The sequence below is a fragment of the Balaenoptera physalus genome (assembly GCF_965194825.1).
Source record: "Balaenoptera physalus genome assembly, chromosome: 3".
Lineage (NCBI taxonomy): Eukaryota > Metazoa > Chordata > Mammalia > Artiodactyla > Balaenopteridae > Balaenoptera > Balaenoptera physalus.
Window position 1 is genome coordinate 7,292,253 of NC_138890.1, and position 24,230 is coordinate 7,316,482.

Sequence of the window (24,230 nt, forward strand, 5' to 3'; positions counted from 1 at the left end):
GGCCCGTGAGCCACAACTACTGAGCCTGCGCGTCTGGAGCCTGTGCTCCACAGCAAGAGAGGCCGCGATAGTGAGAGGCCCGCGCACCGCGATGAAGAGAGGCCCCCGCTTGCCACAACTAGAGAAAGCCTTCGCACAGAAACGAAGACCCAACACAGCAAAAATAAATAAATAAATAAATAAATAAATAAGGAATTAAGTTTCACAATCCAGCATCCCCCATTAGCATCTCCAGCCTACAGAGGACAGCCGTCAGAGCTAGCCGAGGATGCTGGTGGCCCTTACCAATGCATTTCTTAAAAAAAAAAAAAAAAAAAAAAAAAATTTATTTATTGAGTTGCACTGGGTCTCAGTTGCAGCAGGAGGGCTCCTTAGTTGTGGCTCGCTGGCTCCTTAGTTGTGTCATGCAAACTCTCAGTTTGGCAGGCGTGTGGGATCTAGTTCCCCGACCAGGGGTCGAACCTGGGCCCCCTGCACTGGAGCGTGGAGTCTTAACCACTGTGCCACCAGCTAAGTCCTGGAAAATAATTTTTGAAAAAGAGAATGCAAAAAAAAAAAAGTAGCTGCCCAAGAACAAGCCAAGATAATTTTGAGAAAAGAATGAGAGACTTGCCCTATCAACTATCAAAATATATTCTAGTGGCAATGACTTTCCAAATTACCAGGTTAGATCGTGCAGCTATTCCCATTGGGAATTTGTCCTACAGATACCCTTGAACGTGGGTGAAACCATGTGCACACATGGTTACTCACTGCAGAAGCCTGGGTATGGCAAAGGATTAGAAATGATTACATGAACAAATGCCGATGACATTTGAATGAGCTACAACACAACCATAAAATAGAAAGAGAAAACACTGTTTGCCTCCAAGGCCTATTATGTGGGAAAAAAATAGAAACGATACCGGCTAGAGCTCTATATAGCAGCACATACTATTATTTTTGCGAAAAATGGGGAAATATAATATGTGCACAGATTTCCTTGTATCTGGATAAAATGTCTCTGGAAGCCAAAACAGGAAACCAGATAACATTAGTTGTCTCCCGGGGAGGTGACAGTGGTGGCTGATGGACAGAGGAGGGAAACATTTCACTGCCTATGGCAATATTACCTTTAAAAAAAAAAAAAAAAAAAAGGAAGATTTACAATTATAATGAATATTTAATTTTAAAAACTGTTATAAAAAGCAAATATCACTAGAATAGTGTGAAACCGTCCAGTCAGGAAAGCTGCAATGCACAGGGTCTTAGAAAATCCCATGGGAAAGAAATCTGCCTTTCACAATGTGGCAGACCCACCTCAAGTATACCTGTTAAGCAGAAACACGTTGGCAAACACCAGATTAACAATAATATCAAATGTTTATTGAGCAGTTGTTTGCATATCTCTCTGCTAAGCATTTGACAGATACGACCTCATTAGCTCTTTTTTTTAAAAATTAATTTATTTGTTTTTATTTTTGGCTGTGTTGGGTCTTTGTTGCCGTGCACGGGCTTTCTCTAGTTGCAGCGAGCAGGGGCTACTCTTTGTTGCAGTGCGTGGCCTTCTCACTGTGGTGGCTTCTCTTGTTGCAGAGCACGGGCTCTAGGTGAGCGGGCTTCAGTAGTTGTGGCACACAGGCTCTAGAGTGCAGGCTCAGTAGTTGTGGCGCACGGGCTTAGTTGCTCTGCGGCATGTGGGATCTTCCCAGACCAGGGCTTGAACCCGTGTCCCCTGCATTGGCATGCAGATTCTTAACCATTGCGCCACCAGGGAAGCCCTCATTAGCTCTTGACATTAGTCCTACAAGGCAGCAAGCATGACCATCCCAAGTTCATAGTTGAGAGCTAAGGCCCAGAGAAGGGAAGCCACTTGCCTGAGGTCACACAGCGAGAAAAAGGTGAAACTGGCAATCTTATTTACATGGCATGTGGTCCCCCAGGTCCTTTGTTGATATATTTAACATATATCTTGAGGGCCTTCTGTGTTCCAGGCATTGGTCTAATTGCTGGCTGGTGATTTAGAGGTGAGCAAAGGTTCAATAGTTGAATCTGACTTCTTCTGCAATGAGTTGCTCTAGCTGCAGTCCCCAGGGGAGTGGACACTTGCTGAAGAAGGGCCCAAGGACCATGCCTCTAGCAGAGGAAATATGAGTTTTTAACCAGTTAGGGGAGATAGTGAGCTCCAAGGGCAGGAGCTGGGGGAAGATAAAAAGATTGGATTCAAGGGCCTGGTTAGCTCCTTGCTTGTCCTGGGTCCCTCAGGAGCCTGTGTCAGGCTCATGATCTTGGAAGGTTCTATGGTTTGAATATTTCTGTCCCTTCAAAATCACTATGTTGAAATCCTAACACCCAAAGTGATGGTATTAGGAGGTGCATAGGTCATGAGGGTGGAGCCCTCATGAATGTGATTAGTGCCCTTGTAAAAGAGGCTCCAGAAAGATGCCTTGCCCCCTTGGACCTTGTGGGGACATAGTGAGAAGGCATAGGCTATGAACCAGTAAGAGGGCTTTTGCCAAAATTCAACCATGCTGGTGCCTTGATCTTGACTTCCCAGCCTCCAGAACTGTGACAAATAAATTTCTGTTGTTTATAAGCCACCCAGTCTGTGGCGTTTTGTTATAGCAGCCCAAACGGACTAAGACAAGGAAAGTCAGTTCAGAGGGGTGGGGCCTCCAGACAGGGGTAAGGCACAGGGAGTCAGTGAGGCTGACCACCCCCTCTTGGGCTCCTCTTAGGGTGGGGAGCAGGAGGCCCTCCCTCTCTTTGGGTACTGTCTGCTCCAATCCCCCCAAGCAGAGCTGCTGGCGGGCTTCAGCAGACACTGAACACTGAGGGTGGCTGGCCTTGGTATTTCTCGTGGACCGTTTTGAGGATGGGTATGAGGTTCTGGAAGGTCGGGCGGAATGAGGCCTCTGCTTTCCAGCAGTTCTTCATGAGGCAATAGATCTAGGGAAGCAAAAACTGAGGCTGTGATCTCTGCTCTCTCCCTGGTCCGATGGTGGGGGCAGGGGGAAAAGGGAGGGTCTCACCTCACAGGGACATTTCTCTGGCTGTGGCAGCCTCTCCCCTCGTTCCAGCAGCTCAGTGAGCCTCAGCACTGTCATCTGCCCCTGGGTGAGGCCTATGAGCTCGATGAATTTCTACAGAAGAAACAGGACAAGCTCTTTTTAAGAGGCGGGGCTGCCTAGATAGAGGTCAAGAGCCTGAAGCTGGACGGCAGGAGTTCTAATGCCATCTCTACTACTTCTCAGCTGCATAACGTTGGTCTTATGACTTCGCCTCTCTGGGCCTCAGTTCCCTCATCTGTAAAATGGGTGATAACATCTACCACCTGGGGTTATTGTGAAACTTAGATAAACTAATATTCATAGAGTAAGTCTGAATTAGGTGCTTGCTATTATTATTAAGCCTCAGCAAGTTGTTTTTGCCTGTTCAGAAACCTTTTTTTTTTAATTCTCCTATAAAGGCACTCTGATTGGCTTTGGGAATAAACCCCTAACATACTCTAGGCTCCTCCCCTCAGCCAAGGACTACACAGTGAGTGGCTCCCTGGAGGGCACGTGAGCCAAGCTGGGCCAATCAGAGAGTCCTGAATTATGTTGGAAAGAGAAAGACCCTCCTCCCCTCAGAGTCCACTGTTGCCACAACACAGGGAAGGCTTGCTTGAGAAATGCTACGAGTGGTTAAGACTCGGTGCTTCCACTGCAGGGGGCACAGGTTCGATCCCTGATCAGGGAACAAAGATCCCACATGCTGCGTGGCACGGCGAAAAAAAAAAATGCTACCACGGAGAAGAGCAGAGCTGAGAGATGGAGAAAATGGGATTCCTGAGGGCATTTGAAGGTCTAGATCAAGCCACATTCCCACTGTCCCTGTGGGGTTTGCAAATGGCAGAATAAGCCGTTCCGATTTGAGTGGGTTTCTGTCACAATCCAAGCCCTCTGCAGTGTAACCGGCCCACTTTACAGAATGCGACTGTGAGGCTCAGGTGGGTTAAGCTCTTGCTAGGGTGGGGGAGCTGGGAACGGAATGCATGCCTCGCTAACTCCTCTAGTATGGGGTCGGGGTGCGGGCCTGGCTCTCACCGAGGGGGGGCTCTGGGTGGAGTCACAGTAGGTCAGCAGCTCATACATGGTGACCCCAAAGGACCAGACGTCGGATGCATAGTAGAACTTACACTCCTTCAGGCACTCCGGGGCATACCTGGGGAGAAAGGGCACTCAGGCCTTGGCCAGACCAAGCTGGAGTCCTTACCTGAGGCTTAGGAGCCCTGTGGCCCCAGTTAGGGCCCCACCCTTAAGAGGGGGTGCAGTGTCACTTGACCAAGGCCCTGTCGTCTGAGACCCCAGTATCCATCTCCTCCACCCTGTCTGCTCCAGGTGACCCTGGCGCCCCTCCCTCCGGCTGGGTCCCACTGGTTACCAGAACACGGGACTGTCCCCATCCTCGCGCACACAGTAGTACTCGTGGCCTTCGGGCACGGCCTTGGCGAGGCCGAAGTCCCCAATCTTGACCAGCCTGTTGTTGTCCAGCAGCACGTTGCGTGCGGCCAGGTCTCGGTGCACGTAGTGCTGCGCGTGCAGGTAGGCCATACCCTGGGGGCGGGGCGAGTCAGGATCAGCACGGGGGCAGGACCGGGCCTGGGAAGCAGTGACCAGGATGGCTGGGGGACAGTCAAGTTGGCGGGGACCGGGCGCGAGAACGGGCAGGACGGCGGGTGGGGCCAGAGCAAAAAGGAGCAGAGCCGGACAGCAGAGGTGGAGCCACATGGGGGGCTCCCCTGGGGCAGGGGGCGGGAGAATTGGGAGAAGCCGGCCTGCCGGGCCTGATCACGTCAGCAGTGGGCATTAGCGGGGGTGGGGGCCCGGGCCAGCGGGGGTGTGGCCAGGTGATCGGCAGAATGGACAAGGATGGAGGAGAGCAGGCCCAGGGGGGTTGGCGGGGTAGACAGGAAGCTCAGGCCAAGCCAAAGAAGGGGGCAGGTTCTGGGAGCAGGGGCAGGCAGGCCCACCTCGCAGATCTGCTGGGAGAAGAGCAGCAGCTGGGCCAGCCCGACATTGTGCCGGGGCAAGTAGTCTCGGAGGCTGCCCAGGGGCACGTACTCCATGACCAGCTGTACCGACTTCTCGCCTGACACCGGAGAGGAGGGGCCCGTAAGGGTGGTAGAGACCTGGACCACAGGCTGCCCACCCTGCACCCCCTATCCCAAGGTGGGGAGGGAAAACCAAGATCCATCCACACTAGGACCAGTCCTCAGGTGGGGCGGACCCATCCTGAACCCGTCCACAGGCAAGGGAGCTGACTCCCACCCATCCTGGCCCCAGCAGAGGGCCTAAGGATGGAAAGGAGGCAGCCGGGCCTCGCCCACCTTGGTGTCTGCAAACTGCATCCTCCAGCCTGGGACTGAGAGGCTCTAATTGGCCAGGTCCTCCTGGCCCCGCCCACAAAGCCACACCCAAGACATAGCCCCACCCTGTTACATCTCTAGGCCCCGCCCACCTTGGTCCTCGCAGCAGCCCTTGTACTTGACAATGTGCTCGTGGTAGAGTGTGCGCAAGATTTCGATCTCTCGCCTCCAGCCTGTACGGAGCTGGGGACCGCAGTCTGCCTTGAGGGCCTTCACGGCCACCATCTCACCAGTGCCGTCATTGGTTGGATCGTAGCAGTACAGGCTGACCTTTCCGAAGTGACCCTGGCCGGAGCGTGCAGGAGCGTCAGCCCCACCCCCAGCTCCCCAGGCCCCACCTCCAGGAAGGTTTGTTTGGAAAATCCAAGGCTCCACCTACTCCATGTGGATGGGTCCCCTTGGGGCCGAGGCCTCCCTTTCAATTCCCAGGGGCCTCCCTTGAAGCTGAGGGTCTCTAAGGCCAGGGCCTTCTAGCAGCCCATGCCCCCCCCCCCCCCCCCCCCGCCAACCCGGTCCTCCAGGCCTCGCCCTTACCTCACCCAGATCCCGGATCTTTTTCAAATAGCGCTTGTGGAAAACCGTAGGATCTGACGCCGGTGAGTCCGGGTTCACAGACAAGACATCAACGAGATCTGGAAGAGCTACAGTGGGTGAGTCTGGAACACAGCCCTTTCCCCAAAAGGGTCCACACTTGGGGACACAGAAAGCCAGCTACTGCTATCCCCAGCATCTGATCCCAGAGATAAGGAAACTTTTTTTTTTTTTTGCAAGGGCTGGAAAATTCCACTTCTTGTCCAAAACACAGAGTTGGCTGCACACATAACCAAAACCTGGGATGTTCTGAGATGGGGTAAAGGGCACAAACTTCTCATTAATAACCAAAAAATTTGCCAGGGTCTAATTCATCCAAAGAAGCTGTGGCTCTCCCCAAGCAAAACATAAAGGAGAGCTCGAGGCTTCCCCTCCCCCTTACTTAAGTGAATTAGAAACCGGCACACACCCTAAGCCACTGTACAAAGACTTGGGTGCACCATGCCCGAGTCAGCAGGGATTCCAGCCCCTCCCCCTCTCCAGGGTCCCCGCCCCGGAGTCATGCTCACTTTGGGGCTGCAGCTGAGTGAGGTCACGCAGGATGGTGCGGAAGGATGGCCGCTGGGCTGGCTCATAGGTCAGGCACTGGCTGGTGAGTGTGGCCAGCTCTGGGCACGAGGGCTCAGGCAGCTTGTGCTGCTTCTGGTAGAAGCGCTCTTTCTGTTGGAGAGGGGACCGGAAGGAGTCAGTGTACACCCTCAGTCCCCTTCCCCAAGAGGCAGAGTCAAGTCCCCAGAGCAGGGCTGGACCAGCCAGGTCCTTGTTCTTGTCATTCCCATTTTACAGATGAGGCCACTGAGCCTCGGCAATGGGATGCAGACTTGCCGACCACCGCAGAGTCAGGATTGGAACCCAAGTAGAGCAGACTGTGCTGTGCTGGAGCATCTCACACTTGGCCCTTCCTGCCCTGACTTCCACGCACCTCTGCTCCCAGGACGCTTTTGCATACTGCAGCTCCCTGAATGCCCCAAAGCCTCCCGGCCTTTGCATAGGCTGCGCCCACCACCTAGGCTGCTCTTCCTAGCCTGGGACACTGTGCTATTTCTGCACTTAGATTAAAACCTCCTCTGGGAAGCCCTGCCCCATCCCTCAGCTGGGTCAGGGGCATCCTCTGGGTCCCCTTCCTCCCGACAGCCTGTGCCTCCCCCTTGATGCCCTGGTCACTCTGCCTAAAGCATGTGATCTATTTGCTTTGTGCCATAACGACCTTATGAGGTTGGGACTGCAGTTCACTGCAACTGACAGGTGACCTGATGGAGCCCCAGGGAGACGAGGCTGCACAGCCAGAGGGGAGGCAGCTCTGGACCCTGAATGCACCCTCTGGACTCCTTGGCGGTGCCAGCCCTCTTTGTGGGAAGGGCCCAGGGGTCCCCTGGACATACCTCCGAGGGGCTGCGGCCCTGCAGGGGGGCCTCCCCATCGAAGCAGATCTCCAAGAGGGTGGCACCAAAGCCCCACTTGTCGGCTGCAGTGCTTAGGCTGTTGGCTCCACCGGACAGGCACTCAGGGGCTGTCCAGGGGATCCGCTCCACCCGTTCTGGGGGCCAGAGTCAGAGGTCAGCAAGGTAAAAGGAGTGGGGGAAGCCCGTCCCTGTGCCCAGCCCTGCCTGCGTCCTCACCCTCCCTGGAGAGGGCGCTCAGGCCCACGCCGGGGTCACTCAGCTTGATGAAGGGGCTGGTGCCCTCCGCCAGCCCCAGCCGTGCCAGCAGGATGTTCCGGCCACACACGTTGCTGTGAACCAGGCTCTTGTCTTCCTGGGGTGGAGGGGAAAGGGAGCGTGGCCACTGGGGGCTGTAGACCCCACCCCTACCCCATCCCACACGGTCCCCCCAGGGACAGCCCAAGTGAAAAAGACAATCACGGTCATTATGGAGATGCCAATCCATTGTCAGAGTGACACGGCAGCACTGGGTCTCCAGTGGGTCCTTCCTGTTTTCCCAGTGCTGGTGGCCAAGGCTCTCGGCCAGGGACAAAAGGCCAGAGGACCCTACTGCGGTCCTCAAACCCATGGTAGGCATGCTCCTTCCCCAGGGCCTTTGCACTGGCTGTTCCCTCTGCCTGGAATGCACTTCCCCCAGATACACTCACAACTACCCGCCTCTCCCCCCACCCCATGTCACCTCCAGGTCACCTTAGTGAGGCCTTCCCCAACCCACCTGTTTAAGACGTCACCTCTTCCCCAAACTGTATCAAATCCTCATCTCCACCTCTGCTTTTTTCCCCACAGTTCTTGCTACTTTCTGGCATATTATGTAATGTAACGTACTAACTATTATTTCTCGTTTGTCCCTCCCAACTAAAATGCCAGCTCCCCAAGGACAGAAACTTCTGTCTGTTTTGTTCTCTGTTGGGTCCCCAGGGCCTAGGACAGAGCCCAGCACACAGGGGGTGTTCTGGAAACTGGGGTGACTGGACCAGGAAGGGCTGGGGAACAAATGGCAAGAGTGACAGAGGCGACTGCCACAGGGCCTTGGACACCAAGTGGAGGAGGTGGAAGAGACGGGAGCCACAGGGGTGCGCGAGCAGAGGAGGCTCATGGGAAGATCTAGTGCGTGGACGGATGCGTTCAGGCCTCCATACACAAAGTGGGGGCTGCCCTGGCCCTCCCCGCCCACGCAGGCCCCGCCCGCAGCCCACGCACCAGGTAGCTGAGGGCGCTGGCCAGCTGCTGGGCCACTGCCAGCTTCCAGACCAGGGGCACGTGGCCCCGCTCCCGCCGCAGCCACACGTCCAGGGGCCCGTGCTCCACGTACTCCGTCACCATGATGTCTGCAAAGGCCCAGCCGCTGCAGGTGCTGCCCACCAGCTTACCCTCCAGGGTGCCAGGGGGCAGGACGCAGGGGGACTGGGATTGTAGGTGGGGAAGGTGTCGGGCAAGGGTGCGGGGGGAGGCTTGGGGGCAACTCTGGGGAGTGGAGGAATGCAGTACAGAGGGCAGGCGGAGGTGGGTGCAGGGTGAGGCCGAGGTGAATGGTGGCATTTGGGTCCAGGGTGGGGCTGGGGTAGAGAGGAGGCTGCGAGTAAGTGACAAAGGTCAGGACGGGGCTGGGGAACCGGGGGGAGGGTGCAGACGAGCGGAAGAAGTGGAGCTGGAGGTTGGGATCCCACAGGGCTGGGGGTGCTTGTGCAGTGAGAGGTGTGCAGGGTCGGCACGTAGGCCAGCGTTGGGGGGAAGGCAGGAGAGATGGACACATGGCGTTGAGGTCGGTGGGTCTGGGGGCTGGCCGTGGGCGCCCTGTACAAGGAGGTACACACAGAGTAGCGGGAGAGGTGGGGGAGGAGCAGGGGCTGAGGTCTGGGAGGATCGGGGTGGCCAACAAGGCTGGGGTCTGCATGCTGTCACGGTATTGAGGGGGTCAGAGGATGCACAGGGGCTGGATTGTAGAGGTGTTTGGGGGGTAGATGGAGCTAGGGATGCAGTCTGGAGTCGGGGTGTAGGTAGACGGTTGGGGCGTAGCCAGGGATCAGGGAGCTGCTAAGGGTCATGGTGTAGACAGGGTTTAGGCTGTAGGTGAGAGTCGATGGGCACAGACTGGAGTGCGTTCAGGGGTCGGGGTGTAGCTCAAAGGTCAGTGTGCAGTCAGGGATAAGGATGCAGGTCAAGAGTGTAAGTGAGGTCGGGCTGTAAGTGGGGCAGAGTGGGGTGGGGTGTGTGTGTATGTTGGGGGTGGGGCAGGACCCACTCACTCTCGGAGCCGTGCACGTAGATGCCGTGCACGAAGACCAGGTGCACGTGGGAGACCTGGCTCATGAGGCTGGCTGTCTCGTAGAAGGCCTGTGGGGACGGGACAGGTTAAGGGGCTGCAGGCCCTGACCCTGACCCTCTTCACCCTGCCGCCCATCCCCTGGCCACGCTCACTCACCAGGGCGATGTCATGGTGACTGGGATCTAGCACCTTGAGCACCACTCGCAGCTCCTGTTCACAGCCCGCCCCGGGCATGGGGGGGTCCCCGCCATCCACCTTGTCCTCCTCGGGGCCTCCGCCCCCCACTCGCAAGAGGCCCTCATACACGTTGGTCCTCGTGCCCTGGCCCAAGTGGGACAGCTGGGGGGACATGGTGTGGAAGATCTCCATGACAACAGCTCCAGGCGGCCTCCCTGGTGCCCCACGCCCGCAGGGGCCACCCCTGCGCCACGCACCTGGGTGATGTCTTCCTGGCGGACCCGGTGGAAGCTGAGATGGCTGAGGTTGAGCGGCCTGCTGTTGGCCCGAGGTCCCCGCGTGACGATGAGGTTGGAGATCTCTGGGGATGGAAGCAGTCCCTGAGGGCTGGCACGGAGGGAAGAGGCCCCCCCTCCCCGGCCCCGTGGCACCCCCATCTTGGTACCTCCTGGTCGTGGCAGGCAGCAGTGGCGCAGGGAAAAGCAGTCGTCGCCGGCCCGCAGGGAGCAGCCCTGCAGGGCAACCCGCAGCTCGCGCACGCTGGGGAAGGACCGGTCCCAGCCCTCCAGCGCGACAGTCCCAGCCTGCAGCTCGATGGGGAACTTCCGTAGGTGCAAGCCCTTCACGCCACGTGCCTGGAGCAGGTGGCAGCAGGGGTGAGGGCGGTGAGCAGGGGTCCAGGCAGGGAGCACGCCCAGCCCCAGCCCAGGACCCCCGCCCCAGGCCCACCTGGTCGCGCTGGGCCACCGTGAGGATGAGGCGGTTGAGGTGGCTGGTGCTCCAGTGGATGAGGTAGAGGCCATCCCCGGGCTGCAGCTTGGCCAGCACAAATGGCTCCCTGGGTGGGGGTGGGGGTGGGGGTGGGGGAAAAAGGGGCACCATCAGGGCACCTGGGGGCACTGCTGGGCCCACACCTGGCAACAAGGACACACAAAACCTGCCCAGCGGGGCACACTCCCAGCTGGGATAAATGTCAGACACAGCTTATGTGGTGACACTGTGTCTGAACACACACACGCATGTAACACTGTCCCATGCATGAAAACTCACACACAGACACAGGTACCGGAACAGGCACACGCTCGTGCGCAACAGCTGTGGACACCGTGGCTGACAAGATCACACACACACACACACACACACACACACACAGGAAACAGCCATCAGATACCAAATGGGCACACACCCAGCCATAGACACTGCCACTCCCAGGGTGACGCACAATGCACAGTCTGTCACACACCGAAAGGAAAAGATCACAGACAGAGGACTTCCCTGGTGGTCCAGTGGTTAGGACTCCACGCTTCCACTGCAGGGCGTGCAGGTTCAATCCCTGGTCGGGGAACTAAGAAGCCACATGCCGCGCAGTGCGGCCGTAAAAAAAAAGAAAAAAAAAGTATGAAAGATCACAGACACAGCCGCTGTGTAACATAACGGCACAGGGGAACTGGCACCCCAGACCTAGAGGTGACAACTGTCATAAGCACAAACAGGTACCACAAGGTGACACAGCCACACAGACTCTGACAGTTACATATGTGGTGCCATAGACTGAATGTCTGTGTCCCCCCAAAATTCCTATGTTGAAGCCCTAACCCCCGACCAAGGTGATGACATTAGGAGGTGGGTCTTGGGGAGGTGATTAAGTCATGAGCGTGGAGCCCTCACGAATGGGATTAGTGACTTATAAAATGGACCCCAGGGACTCCCCTGGTGGCGAAGTGGTTAAGAATCCGCCTGCCAATGCAGGGGGCACGGGTTCGAGCCCTGGTCCAGGAAGATCCCACATGCCGCAGAACAACGAAGCCCATGTGCCACAACTACTGAGCCTGCACTCTAGAGCCCGCGAGCCACAACTACTGAAGCCTGAGCACCACAACTACTGAAGCCCGTGTGCCTAGAGCCCATGCTCCGCAACAAGAGAAGCCACCGCGGTGAGAAGCCCGGGCACCGCAACAAAGACCCAACGCAGCCAAAAAATAAATTAAATAAATAAATTAAATTAAATAAATAAATACATAAAATAAAATGGACCCCAGAGATCTGGCTCACCCCTTCCACCACATGAGGACACAGCCAGAAGACTGAACTTCGGTTATGTAACAGGAGATGGGGCTCTCACCAGACACTGGATCTGCCAGCACCTTGAACTTGGACTTCTAGCCTCCAGAACTGTGAGAAATAAGTGTCTGTGGTTTCTAAGCCACCCAGTCATTGGCATTCTGTTACAGCAGCCCGAATGGACTAAGACACACGCTGACATGGCCCATAGACCCTGTACGGCCACAGCCCTTGAGAGGTGAAACGACCACTTCACCCTCCTCTGGTGTAGAGTCTAGGCTTGGAAGGGTGAGACCTCTTAGACTGACCCAGGGGCCAGTCCCAGTGTCACAGGTAGGACAGGGGACACCCAGGCACAGGGCCAATGACCAGACAAGCTGAGAGTAACAAACCCCAACCCGGCAGCATACAGGATGGCCACACACATCAAGCCCTGACACTTCACATTCTCAGCCCCACACGTCCAAGCAGGAGTGCTCAGACAGCGATCCACAAGTACCAGGACAGACACATGCCTGCAGGGGTATAAACACCCACACGTATATCTGAACAGCCACCAGCGTTTGGACAACGCATAGCCCAGCAAAACTCACCAGTCCTGTCACGTGCAAAAACACACACTGACAATTTAAAACGCAGCTGGAGGACTTCCCTGGTGGTCCAGTGGTTAAGACTCCGCGATTCCACTGCAGGGGGCACGGGTTCCATCACTGGCCGGGGAACTAAGATCCCGCATGCCCCGTGGCGCGGCCAAACCAACAACAACAACAAAACCAAACAAAACGCACTCGCCAGGGTAGTGACACAGCTGCATGCCAAATGGGCTGTTAAACATGCAGACGTGCACGGTGACAGTCCCAAACCCAGGCACTCTCAGCATGACATGCCGTCCATGCCATCACAGGTGCCCGTTCTCCCCCCATAACCCCTGGTTGCACACGTGCACGCGTCGCACGTGCACCCACGCAAGCACCCACTGACGTGAACGCGTCACAACGCAGTATGAGCAAATCCTGGCACGTGTACATGCACGCACGCACAGACACACGCGTGTGCACACTAGACACGGATGCTCTCACACACGTGCATGCACACCCACCCACACTCACAGGCACACACACACACTGACATGTACACACGGCGACATGAATGGCTGCACACACATGTGCACTTATACACATGGGTGAACACACAGGCCTTCACACCCTAAGACACAAATGCACACACTAAGACACTGACATGCACACACCTCGTTCAAACCCCACGGTCCCTAGAGCTCACTGCCCAGTTCACAGTCACCACCACGCAGCCCACCCACGCTTCCCCCCCCCCCCGCCCCCGGCACTCACAGCAGGGGTCCGTGGATACCGTCCTGGATACTCATCACCAGCCGCGGAGGAGCCACCTCATGGCATAGGTAGTGGCTCGAGTCGGCCGTCAGGCGGAAGTAGCCATCCACCAGTGACACCAAGGACAGGGCCGCAGCCCGGGAAGGCAGGGTCAAATCCTGCAGGCCAGGGGGGGCGGCAGCGGGGAGGACAACATCAGGCAGATGTCACAGGCCAGAGGCTCCCACCGCTCCCCAACCCTGCCCCCCCCGGCCAGCCCGGCCCCCAGCCCCGGGCCCCACCAGGCACTTGTTGTCCTGACAATGAATGCTGACGTGGCGTTCTTTCAGCACCACGTGGGTGATGTCCTGGAAGTCGCAGAAGTAGGCCCATGGGGCCTCCTGAGGCCTGTCCACTGGCTGGCTGCCCACCTCCTGGGCCTTGGCTTTCTTCCCAGATGGGCCAGCATGGGGCATCCTTCTGCCGCCACCACCACCACCATCACTGGGACCCTGGAAACCAGCACGTGGGGCAGGTGAATGGAGCAGGGCAGTGCCTGTTTTAGTCCCGCTGTACTTTCCCCCGGGGGAGAGGCGGGAGCTGGAGGGACCAGGCATCCCCCCCACGGATCCCAGTGTCACAGGCTGGACAGGAGACCCACCCAGAGAGATACACATGCCAGAAACAGGAACTTCGGGGAGAGTAGAATGGAGGCTCCTCACCCTCTCGGCCCCAGATGCCAGACCCTAAAAATCAGGTCCCCAGGGGGGCAGGCAGACAGAGGACACTCCCCAAGAAACAGACCCCCAGGGACTTCGCTGGCGGTCCAGTGGTTAAGACTCCACTCTTCCAATGCAAGGGGCACGGGTTCGATCCCTGGTCGGGGAACTAAGATCCCACATGACACGCCACGTGACCAAAAAAAACAAAACAAAAAACCAAAACAAAACAAAAAAAGAAACAGACCCCCAGGCACAGACTGACACACCCCAGAGGCACGTGGGGGAAAACCACCCTCAGAGGACAAGGCCAAGGCTGAGCAAGAGCGCGCCACCCCCAGCTGCCCTGGACTGCCGGATGGAAGAGGCGCCCCACTCACCTCTGCCTGCACCAGCCGCCACCGGATGCCGTCAGTGCCCGACACCAGCACCTCGTGGGTGGGGGGTCCGGCGGCAGACTCGGGCCCGGGGTCGGGAGGGGCCTGTCCGCCAACCCGGATGTAGCAGGGCTCCCCCTCGGCCTGGGCCAGTAGCTCTAGGTGGCACACGGGCACGCGCTCTGTGCCGAAGCGGGGCGCCAGCCGCTCGAGTGTGGCCAGGTACTTCACCATGACAACCTGCCGCGAGAGGCAGCCCGGCTGGAAGGCCCGCAGGAACTTGCGGAAGATGCTCCGCAGGCGCAGCCGCGTCAGAGCGTTGTGCTGCCGGATCTGCTGCCGGAAGGAGCGTGGGATGCAGTCCTTGAAGCTGTGGGGACGACCAGGAGGGGCCAGTCAGGGGCCGGGATTGCAGGCCTAGCTGGGTGACGTGGGGCAAGTGGCTTAATCTCTCTGAACCTCAGCTGCCTCGTCTAGAAAAACAGACAGGCTGCAACCTAAATGTCCATCGACAGATGAATGGATAAAGATGTGGTACATATATACAGTGGAATACTACTCAGCCATAAAAAAGAATGAAATAATGCCTTTGCAGCTACACGGATGCAACTAGAGATTGTCATACTGAGTGAAGTAAGTCAGGAGGAGAAAGACAAATACCACATGATAGCACTTATATGTGGAATCTAAAATACGACACAAATGAACCTATCTACGAAACAGAAACAGAATCACAGACATAGAGAACAGACTGGTGGTTGCCAAGGGGGAGGAGGTTGGGGGACAGATGGAGTGGGAGGCTGGGGTTAGCAGATGTAAGCTTTTATGCATAGAATGGATAAACAACAAGGTCCTACTGTATAGCACAGAGAACTATATTCAATGTCCTATGATAAACCATAATGGAAAAGAGGATGAAAAAAACAAGAATGTATATATATGGATAACTGAATCACTTTGCTGTATAGCAGAAATTAACACAACATCGTAAATCAGCTATATTTCAATTTAAAAAATATTAGGGGGGGCTTCCCTGGTATCGCAGTGCTTAAGAATCTGCCTGCCAATGCAGGGGACACAGGTTTGAGCCCTGGTCCAGGAAGATCCCACATGCCTCAGAGCAACTAAGCCTGTGCGCCACAACTACTGAGCCTGTGCTCTAGAGCCCGCAAGCCACAACTACTGAGCCCATGCGCCACAAGTACTGAAGCCCACGCGCCTAGAGCCCGTGCTCTGCAACAAGAGAAGCCACCACAATGAGAAGCCCGCACACTTCACCGAAGAGTAGCCCCCGCTCGCCACAACTAGAGAAAGCCCGCACGCAGCAACGAAGACCCAGCGCAGCCAAAAATTTAAAAAATAAAAATAAAAAATATTAAAACTGAAAAAAATACACAAACAATAAAAAAACAGGCAGGCTGTTATGAAGGTGGAAAAAGAATGCTATAAAGGGCCAGCACAGGGAGGCCAGGTGGTGTCTGGGCCCAGGGCCCAGGACTTTGGAGGAGGCTATGGGTCGGAAATCCCAGCTCTTGGGCAACTTCCTTAAGCTCTAAAGGGCTCTGTCTTTTCATCTGCAAAATGGGATCAAACAGTGCCCACTTCTAGGGCTGATGAGAGAATCAGGACTATTGACTGGCATAAAATAAGGACTATGTGAGTGTTGGCTATTATTATTATTGGAGAAGTCGCTATTGTTTTGATCATTAATATGATTATCAATAAAAGGCACAGCTCTGGGAAGCCCCTCTGCTCTTCACAAAGCCATACCCTTCACCCCTTCTCCTGCCCTGCACCTGCGCACCAGCATAGCCCACTCAGATAACAGATTTCCAAGCCTCACCCTCCATGTCCCAAGCCACCTCTTCCAACCTTTGAATAGAAAGATCCTAAAGGTCAAGGTTCTAGCTGCCTTCTGCCCCCACTTCCAAGCTTTCCAGGGCTCCCTAGTGCCCTCAGGGAAAAAGGTTCCCTGACTAGTGCCTGGCCGTCTCCTGCACTTGGGCAATCACATTCCGAGTTCAGTTCCCCTGGAAATGGGCCTTTGCCACCTCCTGCCTCTGGGCCTTTGTATATGCTGTTCCCTCTCCCTCGAATGCTTGGCCAAAGCAATCCACATCTGGATAAAGCCAACTCAACCTTCAGGTCTTAGCAGAAATCACCTCCCCCCAGGAGAATCCACTGATCTCCAGGCTGGATAGGGTCCCTCCTCTGGGCTTCCCAGCGTCCTGGGCTTCACTGTCACAGCCCTAGTCCTCCAGTGATAACAAGACAGGGATTGAAAAATATGTGTTTTAAGAACTGCAAGTCCTGGGAAATTCCCTGGCGGTCCAGTGGTTAGGACTCGGCATGGGTTCAATCCCTGGTTGGGGAACTAAGATCCCATAAGCTGTGTGGCGCAGCCGAAAAAGAACTGCAGGTCCTGAAAGACCCATTTCTCTTGCTGCCTCCTCCAGGCAGTGTGCCCTGATTGCCCCAGCTCTCACTGCAGTGGAGGCTAGCAGCTCTCCAGACTCCTGCCTCCTTTTTTCCCTTGAATTCTAGGGAGTCCTCCAAGCTCACCCTGCTCCAGCCACACTTCCTCCACCATATATCAAGCATGGTACAATCTTAGGGCCTTTGCACTGGCTGATCCCTCTGTGGAGAATTCTCTTCTCCCAAATACCCACCTGGCTCCCTCCTTCACTTCCTTCAGATTTCTGAATTTGAATGTCACCTTCTCAGTGAGGAATTCCCTGATGACCCAGTTTGTTTTTTTTAATTTAATTTTATTTGTTTTTTATACAGCAGGTTCTTAAGATGACCCAGTTTTAAATTATACACCCCTCATTCCCTGACACACCGCTTCTTCCTCTTTTCCTGCTTAATTTTTCCCCATTGCACTTATCATTGTCTAAAACACTATACATTTTATTTTTGTATTTTGTTTATTGCCTGTCTCCTTCATCAGATGTGACCTCCAGGAGGGCAGGGATTTTTGTCTGTCCTGTTGACTGTTGTGTCCCCAACACCCAAAACTAGTACCAGGGACTTCCCTGGCGGTCCAGTGGTTAGGACTCAGTGCTTTCACTGCCAGGGCCCTGGGTTCAATCCCTGGTCGGGGAACTAAGATCCTACAAGACGCTAAGCACGGCCGGAAGAAAAACAAACAACTAGTACAAGCATACAGTAGGCGCTCAATAAATGTTTGTTGAATGAATGAAGGCATGACAGTATGCAAGGTCTACCCTGGCCACCAGATGCCTGGGCATGTCCACCCACCTATGCAGTGTTCCCACCTCATTCTCAGATACCTTATCTTCTTGGCCACCTTCTCAAGGGGGACACCATGGCAGAGAGCGAGGTGGCAGAGGTGCAAAAAGGCCATGCCCAGGCTCTCGTTCTGAAAGTGGTGGATCTCCTCCTCGCTTGACAGCTCCCACAGCGATGCCACATCATTTACAAACTCATGCTTGCCCTGGGGATGGGGAATCAGGCAGAAAGGGAGGCATGAGAACCTGTTCACTCCCCAGCTTCTGGTCACTTTGGGGAAGGGAAGGACCCCACATGTATGCCTCCTCTGCCCAACCCTATGCCTGTGGCAGACATCACTAATCGATCACAGCACTGTTATCCCTACAACCCTAAGAGTCTCAAAACCCTTCGGTTCAGGCAGCCAAAGGATCCCAGATGGCATGAGTTGAAACCTACTAGCTATAGCAAATTGGGAGGGAAGTGAGGACTCCTCATTTGCAACCTCCCGCACAAACAGTCTCACCTCCCCAGCCCTGCTCACACCTGCTCAAAGAGGTACTCAAAGGAGGCAGGGTCCAGGAGTTGCACCCCCTGCTCTGCCTGTTCTGAGGAAGGCTCGGACCCTGGGGGACCGCAGCGGTACACAGCCGGCTCCTGGGGATGCATGCCATGCCAGTTCCGGAAATAAAACCTGCAGGAAGGGAGGGGGCACAGCTGGGGTTTAGCACAGATTCAGACCAGGTCCAGGAAGGTGGGGGACAGGGGAGGGAGGTGATAGAACGAAAGCCTTCCAAGGGGACTTCACCCACCTCATGCGGAAGTGCAGCATCAGGCTCGAGTCTCTGGACATATCCAGGACGTGGTTTGGAGGCAGCCAGACCTGGGCCTGGACATCGAAGAGGGCAAAAAGATTGAAGCAGGGTGGAGTGATGCCTGGACAGGGGAGAAATGAGTCAGGAGTCAGTGCCTGCTGCTGTTAGCCCTGTGGACCCCCAGACCCACTGTCTCCCTTCACAGTCCCTCCCTGGGCCTCCTGCCTTGCCAACACAAGACAATGCAATATGTAAACCATCCTGTGGCCTCACAGGAAAACTACATTTCCCAGCCTCCCTTGCAACTAGGATGGAGGCATTCGGCTGGTTTTTGGCCAGTGGGATGTGGGCATAAGGGATGTACATTTTTCCAGGCCCAGAAATAAACTTTCCTGCCATCTTCGCTGCCCCAGGAATGTTGGAAACCCCTTATGCCTAGTGGTGAAGCTATAAGATAGAGGGGAACCATCTGACCTGCATTAGATTTTAGGTAAATTGTCATTGTCTTAACCCAGTAGAATTGGGGGGGCTGCTTGTTACCACAGCAAAACCTATCATAGACTGACTAACACAGCTCTACAGACTGCTGGCACTTTGCCTGGTCTCTCTCTGAACTCCAGACCCAGAGAAATATCCAACTAACCCTTGGCTGTCTTCCTCTAGACATCTCGGGCCCCCTGAGATGTGCCTTGTTCCAAATAGATCTCATCTGAGGTCCCCAAACCTGCCCCCTCTCTGCCAGACTTCATCCTTGTCCTCAACTCATCCCACCCCCTCCACATCAGATTGGTCACAAGTCCTGTTCTTTCTGCATCCTCCATCTCTCTGGAATCTACCCACTTTCTTCAAATCCAAACTCAGCCCTAGTTCAGCCTCCAAACTTACTGTCATTCCCCACACTGGCTGCCCAAGCATCTATTTTTTATACACATCACTTAAAAATTGTATCTAAAATAGTTCAGAATTATTTACTTATTTTTATTTTTTGATTTTTAATTTAAAAAATTTTTTCTTTCTTTCTTTGTTTTGGCTGCGCCGGGTCTTAGTTGCGGCATGAAGAATCTTTAGTTGTGGCATGCAGACTCCTTAGTTGCAGCATGCATGCAGGATCTAGTTCCCCAACCAGGGATCAAGCCCGGGCCCCCTGCATTGGGAGCACAGAGTCTTACCCACTGGACCACCAGGGAAGTCCTTCAGAATAATTTATAATCACCTAAGTACCAGCCACAAGAAAAAGAATAAAACCTGGCAAGTACAACTGAAGCCCCCACCTACATCCACCTCCTCTCCCCTCCCACAAAGAGGTAACCATACTCCTGAACTAGAGTTTATCATTTTCATATTCTCTATCACCTAGCTTTGAATGTTATAAATTCAAATGCAGTATTATACCATTTGCTGCAATTTGTTTTTTCATGCTACGATAGGTTTTAAGCTTCACACGTGATATGTGTAACTTTGGTTAAATTCCTTTTTCCTGGCTGTATAGTATTCCAGTGTTCAACTGCAACTGATTTGTGCATTCTCCTATACACAGACTTTGAGATGGTCTCCTGTTTTCACTAAGATAAATGAGGCCACTCTGAACATTCCCGTGTACATCTCCTGGAACACATGAGCTGAGTGTCTGTCGAGTGCATATCTAGGAGTGGAACTGTGTGCCCTCAGGGAATGTACATTTCAACCATGTTAGACGATGCCAAATTGCTCTCCAAAATCATTGCATCCGGGAATTCCCTTGTGGTCCAGTGGTTAGTACTTGGTGCTTTCACTGCCAAGGTCCCGGATTCAATCCCTAGTCAGGGAACTAAGATTCCACAAGCCGCATGGCGCGGCCAAAAAAAAAAATAAAAGAAAGGAAAAGAATCATTGCATCCAAGTGTACTGCCCCCCAAAGAAGGAGCATGCCTCCCTATGAGACAACTTCCTAAAGAACCAATCTGTTTCACTCTCTGGCTTAAAACTTCCGTCGCTCCCCTTTGCCCCCTGAGAAAGCCCAACCCCCTCAGCACTGAATAACCATGACCTGGACCCAGACAATTATGCTCTGCTTTCAATTCCTACTTCCTCTTCCAAATTCTTGAAAACTATGCTCCAGTTACTCTTAAGATCTTTTGCTTCCTCAAAAAGATCAGGTTCTCTGGGTCCTTGGCCAGGCATGTTTCACACCACCCAGCAAACAGTACTTCTTTAAGAATCTGCCATTGATGGGAAAGTACAAGGTGTTATAGAAATCTACCAGAAGGCCCCCATCCAGTTGTGGGACAGGCGGTTTGAGAGGACGTCCTGGAGGAAAGGGTATGTAAGCAAAGTCCCCTTGGAGAGACCTTCTCCTCCTCCGGCAGGAGAAATTAACTTTGAAGCACATCTGCTGCAGGCTCTCTCAACCATTCCATGCTTCACTACTGTTCCTGGGGAAAACTTGAAGCCCTAAACTCCTCCCTCTGGGGTTTAAAACACTGTAAGATCTGAACCTGGCTGACTTCTGCCCCATCACCTCCTACTTGGAGGTCCTTACTCCCGCCCTCACCCGCCACAGTCTGCTCCCCCTACAGCAGCCAGAGATCATCTGTGACACTTGCGTCCAATTACATTCCTTCTTCACTCACAGTCCTCTGTGGCTCCCATCTCACTTGGAGTAAAATCCAAAGTCCTCCCTGAGGCCCAAGAGGCCCTGTACAACCTGTGCCATCACCTGCTTGCCCTCACCTATTCCTGTCTCCCCTTCACTCACTCGGCTACAGCCACACCGGCCTCCTCGCTGTTGCTGGCAAGTTCCCACCTCAGGGCCTTTGCACTTGCTGTTCCCGCTGCCTGGCGCCATCTTCCCCAAGCTATACCTGTGGCTCAGTCCCTTATCTCCTCAAGTTTTAAATCTTTTACCATGATCTCTGGCCTCATACAGTTTTCTTATTTATTGTGTTTCTTGTTGATCCCTATTAGAATATCAGCTCTACAAATGTAGTAACTGGGGGCTGGCACACACTAGGTGCTCACTCAATGTCCGCTGAATGAATGGACAGACGACTGGATGGATGAGGCCCAGCGGCTGCCAGCACCTCCACCTTGCCATGGGGCTGATGCCCGGGACTCACCGACTTTGTGTGCAATGTGGATGCAGACCTCCTCCGCAGTCAGTGTGGCCTCGCTGAAGGTGACCCAGGGCTCCCCGCCACCGGGGCCGGCCCAGTGCAGAAGCACCTTCAGGCCTCCTCTGGTGGCCATGGGCTGAGCTCCATCCCCATCGGGCTTTCTGCCCCGGGTGGTGGCCCCCCATTGGCACAGAGGCATGCTCTTAACAGCTGGCTTCCCTGGGAAGGAACATCCTGTCAGCCCCAGGCCTCAGCCTGGAGGCCCCTTTGAGCACCTCAACCTTCCAACCATCCAGACTGAGGCTTGGGGGGAAGATTCTGGACCCCTGCTTGCTGTGCAAACTTAGGCACCCAATTCCCCTTCCTGAGCCCCAGTTTCCACAACCGTTTGATGGAGTTGGGGTATGTGTCCCCACCTACCAGATCAGTCATGAACAATAACACCACCAAACCCCTTTATTGGACGAATTCACCAATATAAAAATCTGCTCTGTCCAGTAAATTTTTTTTTAAAAAAATCTGCTCTGAACCCACCTTTCCAAAATAACCAGGCAGACAGGGGTGGCCAGACAGACCTGGGGGTGAATCCTGTGTCGACTCAGATGAGTCACTTAGCCATGCTGGGCCTCAGTTTCCCCATCTGGAAAATGGAGATGCTGAGAGTGTTGCCATGAAGAGATGGTTGTGAAGTTTCTACATTCTTTTTTTTTTTTTTAACTTTTAAACTAGAGTTGTAAGTGAATTACACACCACTGTCACCATATTACAGATAGGTAAGGACTTACTATTGCCATTTTGTTGTTTTCTGGTTGTTTTGTAGATCCATTGTTCCTTGTTTCTTATCCTGCTGTCTTTCTTTGTGTTTGGATGTAATTACTATAAGATTTTTCCTTTGTGGTTACCCTAAGTTTAATGTTATAAGTTTAAGACATTTTATGAGCCTTACATAACATACCTTACACTTGTAACACCCTATTTTAAGCTAATAACAGCTTCACTTCGATAGGACTGGTAAACATTATACTTTTTATTCTCCTCCACCTCATATTTTGATTACTGCTGTTACACTTCACATGTTTTTTATGTTGTGTAACTAAAACAGATTATTGTATTACGGTTATTTTTTCTACATCTTTTTTTTTTTTTAAACTAGAGTTGTAGATCAATTAGGTTGTGACGTTTCAACACAATTCTGCACATCACATGTTCAGTACCTTGCTACAGGCATGAAAAAATAACAAATATGATAAAAACAATAATGAAGTCATTATTGGTTTTATCATCATAATCCTTTTTCTCTTTCAAGCCGAGATTCCTGCATACCACATCTACCCCCACCAGCGACCCCAGTCCCTGCTGGCTCCCTGAGCGGAGGAGGGGCTGTGTTCAGCGCTTTCCCCAGCAATCTGGAACTTTTCTAGAGTCAGGCCCAGGGCTCAGGCCTCCTGAGGTCTCCAGTATTTGCAGGGAGGGGCTGTCAGCGATTCGACGGATGTTACTGATTTAAGACAGTGATGGGGGAAAAGAGAAGGTTGTAATAGGACAACGTCGGAGTCGTCAAGAATCAACTCCTCTCCGAGCCTGTTTCCTCATTTAGAAAATGGGCATAAAACAGTCTCTCTCTCAAAGGGTTGCTGGGAGGATTCAGTGAGGTGAGACAGGGAAAGGGCTCCGCACCGGGCCTGGCGTGCAATAAGTGCTTGATAAATGTTCGCTATTATTATCTTATTAACGTTCGAGATAAGATCGTGGGGATGGGGTTTTGCAGGTGTCCATCTCCTCCTTCCTCGTCCCCACTGGGCCCAGACCCAGCTTTGAAGATGAGGTCTGGGTGAGGTCCGCAGCCCCCGCCCCCCAACAGAAATCTCCAAACCCTGCTGGCAGGGGCCGGAACCGCGACGTGTACCCACCGGGCATCAATCAGTCCCAAGGCAGCGTGGGGGCTTCTACCGACCTCCTGCAAAGGGCAGTCCCGCCGGCCGCATCCTTCTTGATGACCTCCCGGGCGCGCCCCCTCCCGCCCCACTCCAGACTCACCCTTTCCGGGGAACTCCGGCTCCAACCTGGGACCCCGCCCAATCCAGCCGCCAGGGGCAGCCGCCGCTTGATCGCCGCTGGGACACCGCCTCCCATTGGCTGCCTGAAACGGGCACACTCATTGGCGGCCGCTCTGCTCCGCCCCCTCGCTGCTACGGCGGCGCTCCCATTGGTCCCGGCTTCATGTTTCGCTCAGCAGCGGGCGGGCGTGTGAGGTCTTTCCGAGCCACTGCGAGTTCCATTACCCACGCGGGCGGCGGGCCTAAGTCAGGCTTCCGGACCTGACCTTAGTGCAAGCCCAGGTCCTCAGCTCGGCAGTCTTTCAGTCCTCCAACTCCCCTGCCATATGGCCCTACATCTGTCCTGCCTTTCGCCCTGTCTGCCTGGCCAGCCCTGCTTCGCGGCCTGAGAACCCCTTCCTCTACGGGAGGCATTTCCAGCCCACCAGCTCACATCCCTTTTCTGATCACCTGTAGCCCTGTCCTCTGAGGGCCCCTTGCTCTCAAGGTAGCAGCTTGGACGTCCCACCTGATCCGAGTTCTGAGGCCTACACAGCAGGTCGCTGCCATTTTACAGAAAAGGCTATGCGCTGAGCGTTTGACACGCGTTATCTCATTTGATGCTAGCAGTAGTCCTCTGGGGACTCTTATCCCCATTTCTCAGAGAAAGAAACTGAGGTCCAGAGAGGTGGCAGACTCTCTCCTT

The 24,230-nt window shown here is 54.2% G+C and overlaps 1 protein-coding gene across 10 annotated transcripts; it reads right to left on the reverse strand.

The window, feature by feature from the left end:
• Positions 1–1,343: 1,343 nt before the first annotated feature.
• On the reverse strand, positions 1,344–23,660 carry TYK2 (tyrosine kinase 2). Of its 10 annotated transcripts, none has more exons than XM_082454877.1 (26): positions 23,526–23,621; positions 22,274–22,391; positions 22,023–22,128; positions 21,492–21,707; positions 18,394–18,517; positions 18,128–18,275; positions 17,644–17,807; positions 14,354–14,720; positions 13,557–13,766; positions 13,276–13,433; positions 10,595–10,703; positions 10,311–10,500; positions 10,123–10,226; positions 9,845–10,027; positions 9,669–9,756; positions 8,623–8,750; positions 7,600–7,735; positions 7,363–7,517; positions 6,490–6,640; positions 5,924–6,030; positions 5,482–5,674; positions 4,994–5,112; positions 4,405–4,577; positions 4,068–4,185; positions 3,012–3,122; positions 1,344–2,928 (listed from the first exon to the last, which is right to left on the reverse strand). In XM_082454877.1, the coding sequence occupies exons 4-26, from the start codon at positions 21,685–21,687 to the stop codon at positions 2,794–2,796; spliced, it is 3,567 nt and encodes a 1,188-aa protein (XP_082311003.1). In that variant the 5' UTR covers positions 21,688–21,707; positions 22,023–22,128; positions 22,274–22,391; positions 23,526–23,621; the 3' UTR covers positions 1,344–2,793. The 10 variants fall into 10 exon arrangements, with proteins under 10 accessions (XP_082311003.1, XP_082311005.1, XP_082311002.1 ...); XM_082454879.1 differs by lacking the exon at positions 23,526–23,621 and adding an exon at positions 23,399–23,519 and having other exon boundaries at positions 22,064–22,128; XM_082454876.1 differs by lacking the exon at positions 23,526–23,621 and adding an exon at positions 23,399–23,519.
• Positions 23,661–24,230: the final 570 nt, after the last annotated feature.

Excerpts from the sequence above, each read along its gene's own strand:
- TYK2 (XM_082454873.1), bottom strand. Across the intron at positions 6,641-7,362 it reads AGGGCCGCAGCCCCTCGGAG|AAAGAGCGCTTCTACCAGAA; the intron begins GTATGTCCAGGG and ends CCTCTCCAACAG. Across the intron at positions 6,031-6,489 it reads CACTCAGCTGCAGCCCCAAA|CTCTTCCAGATCTCGTTGAT; the intron begins GTGAGCATGACT and ends CACCCACTGTAG.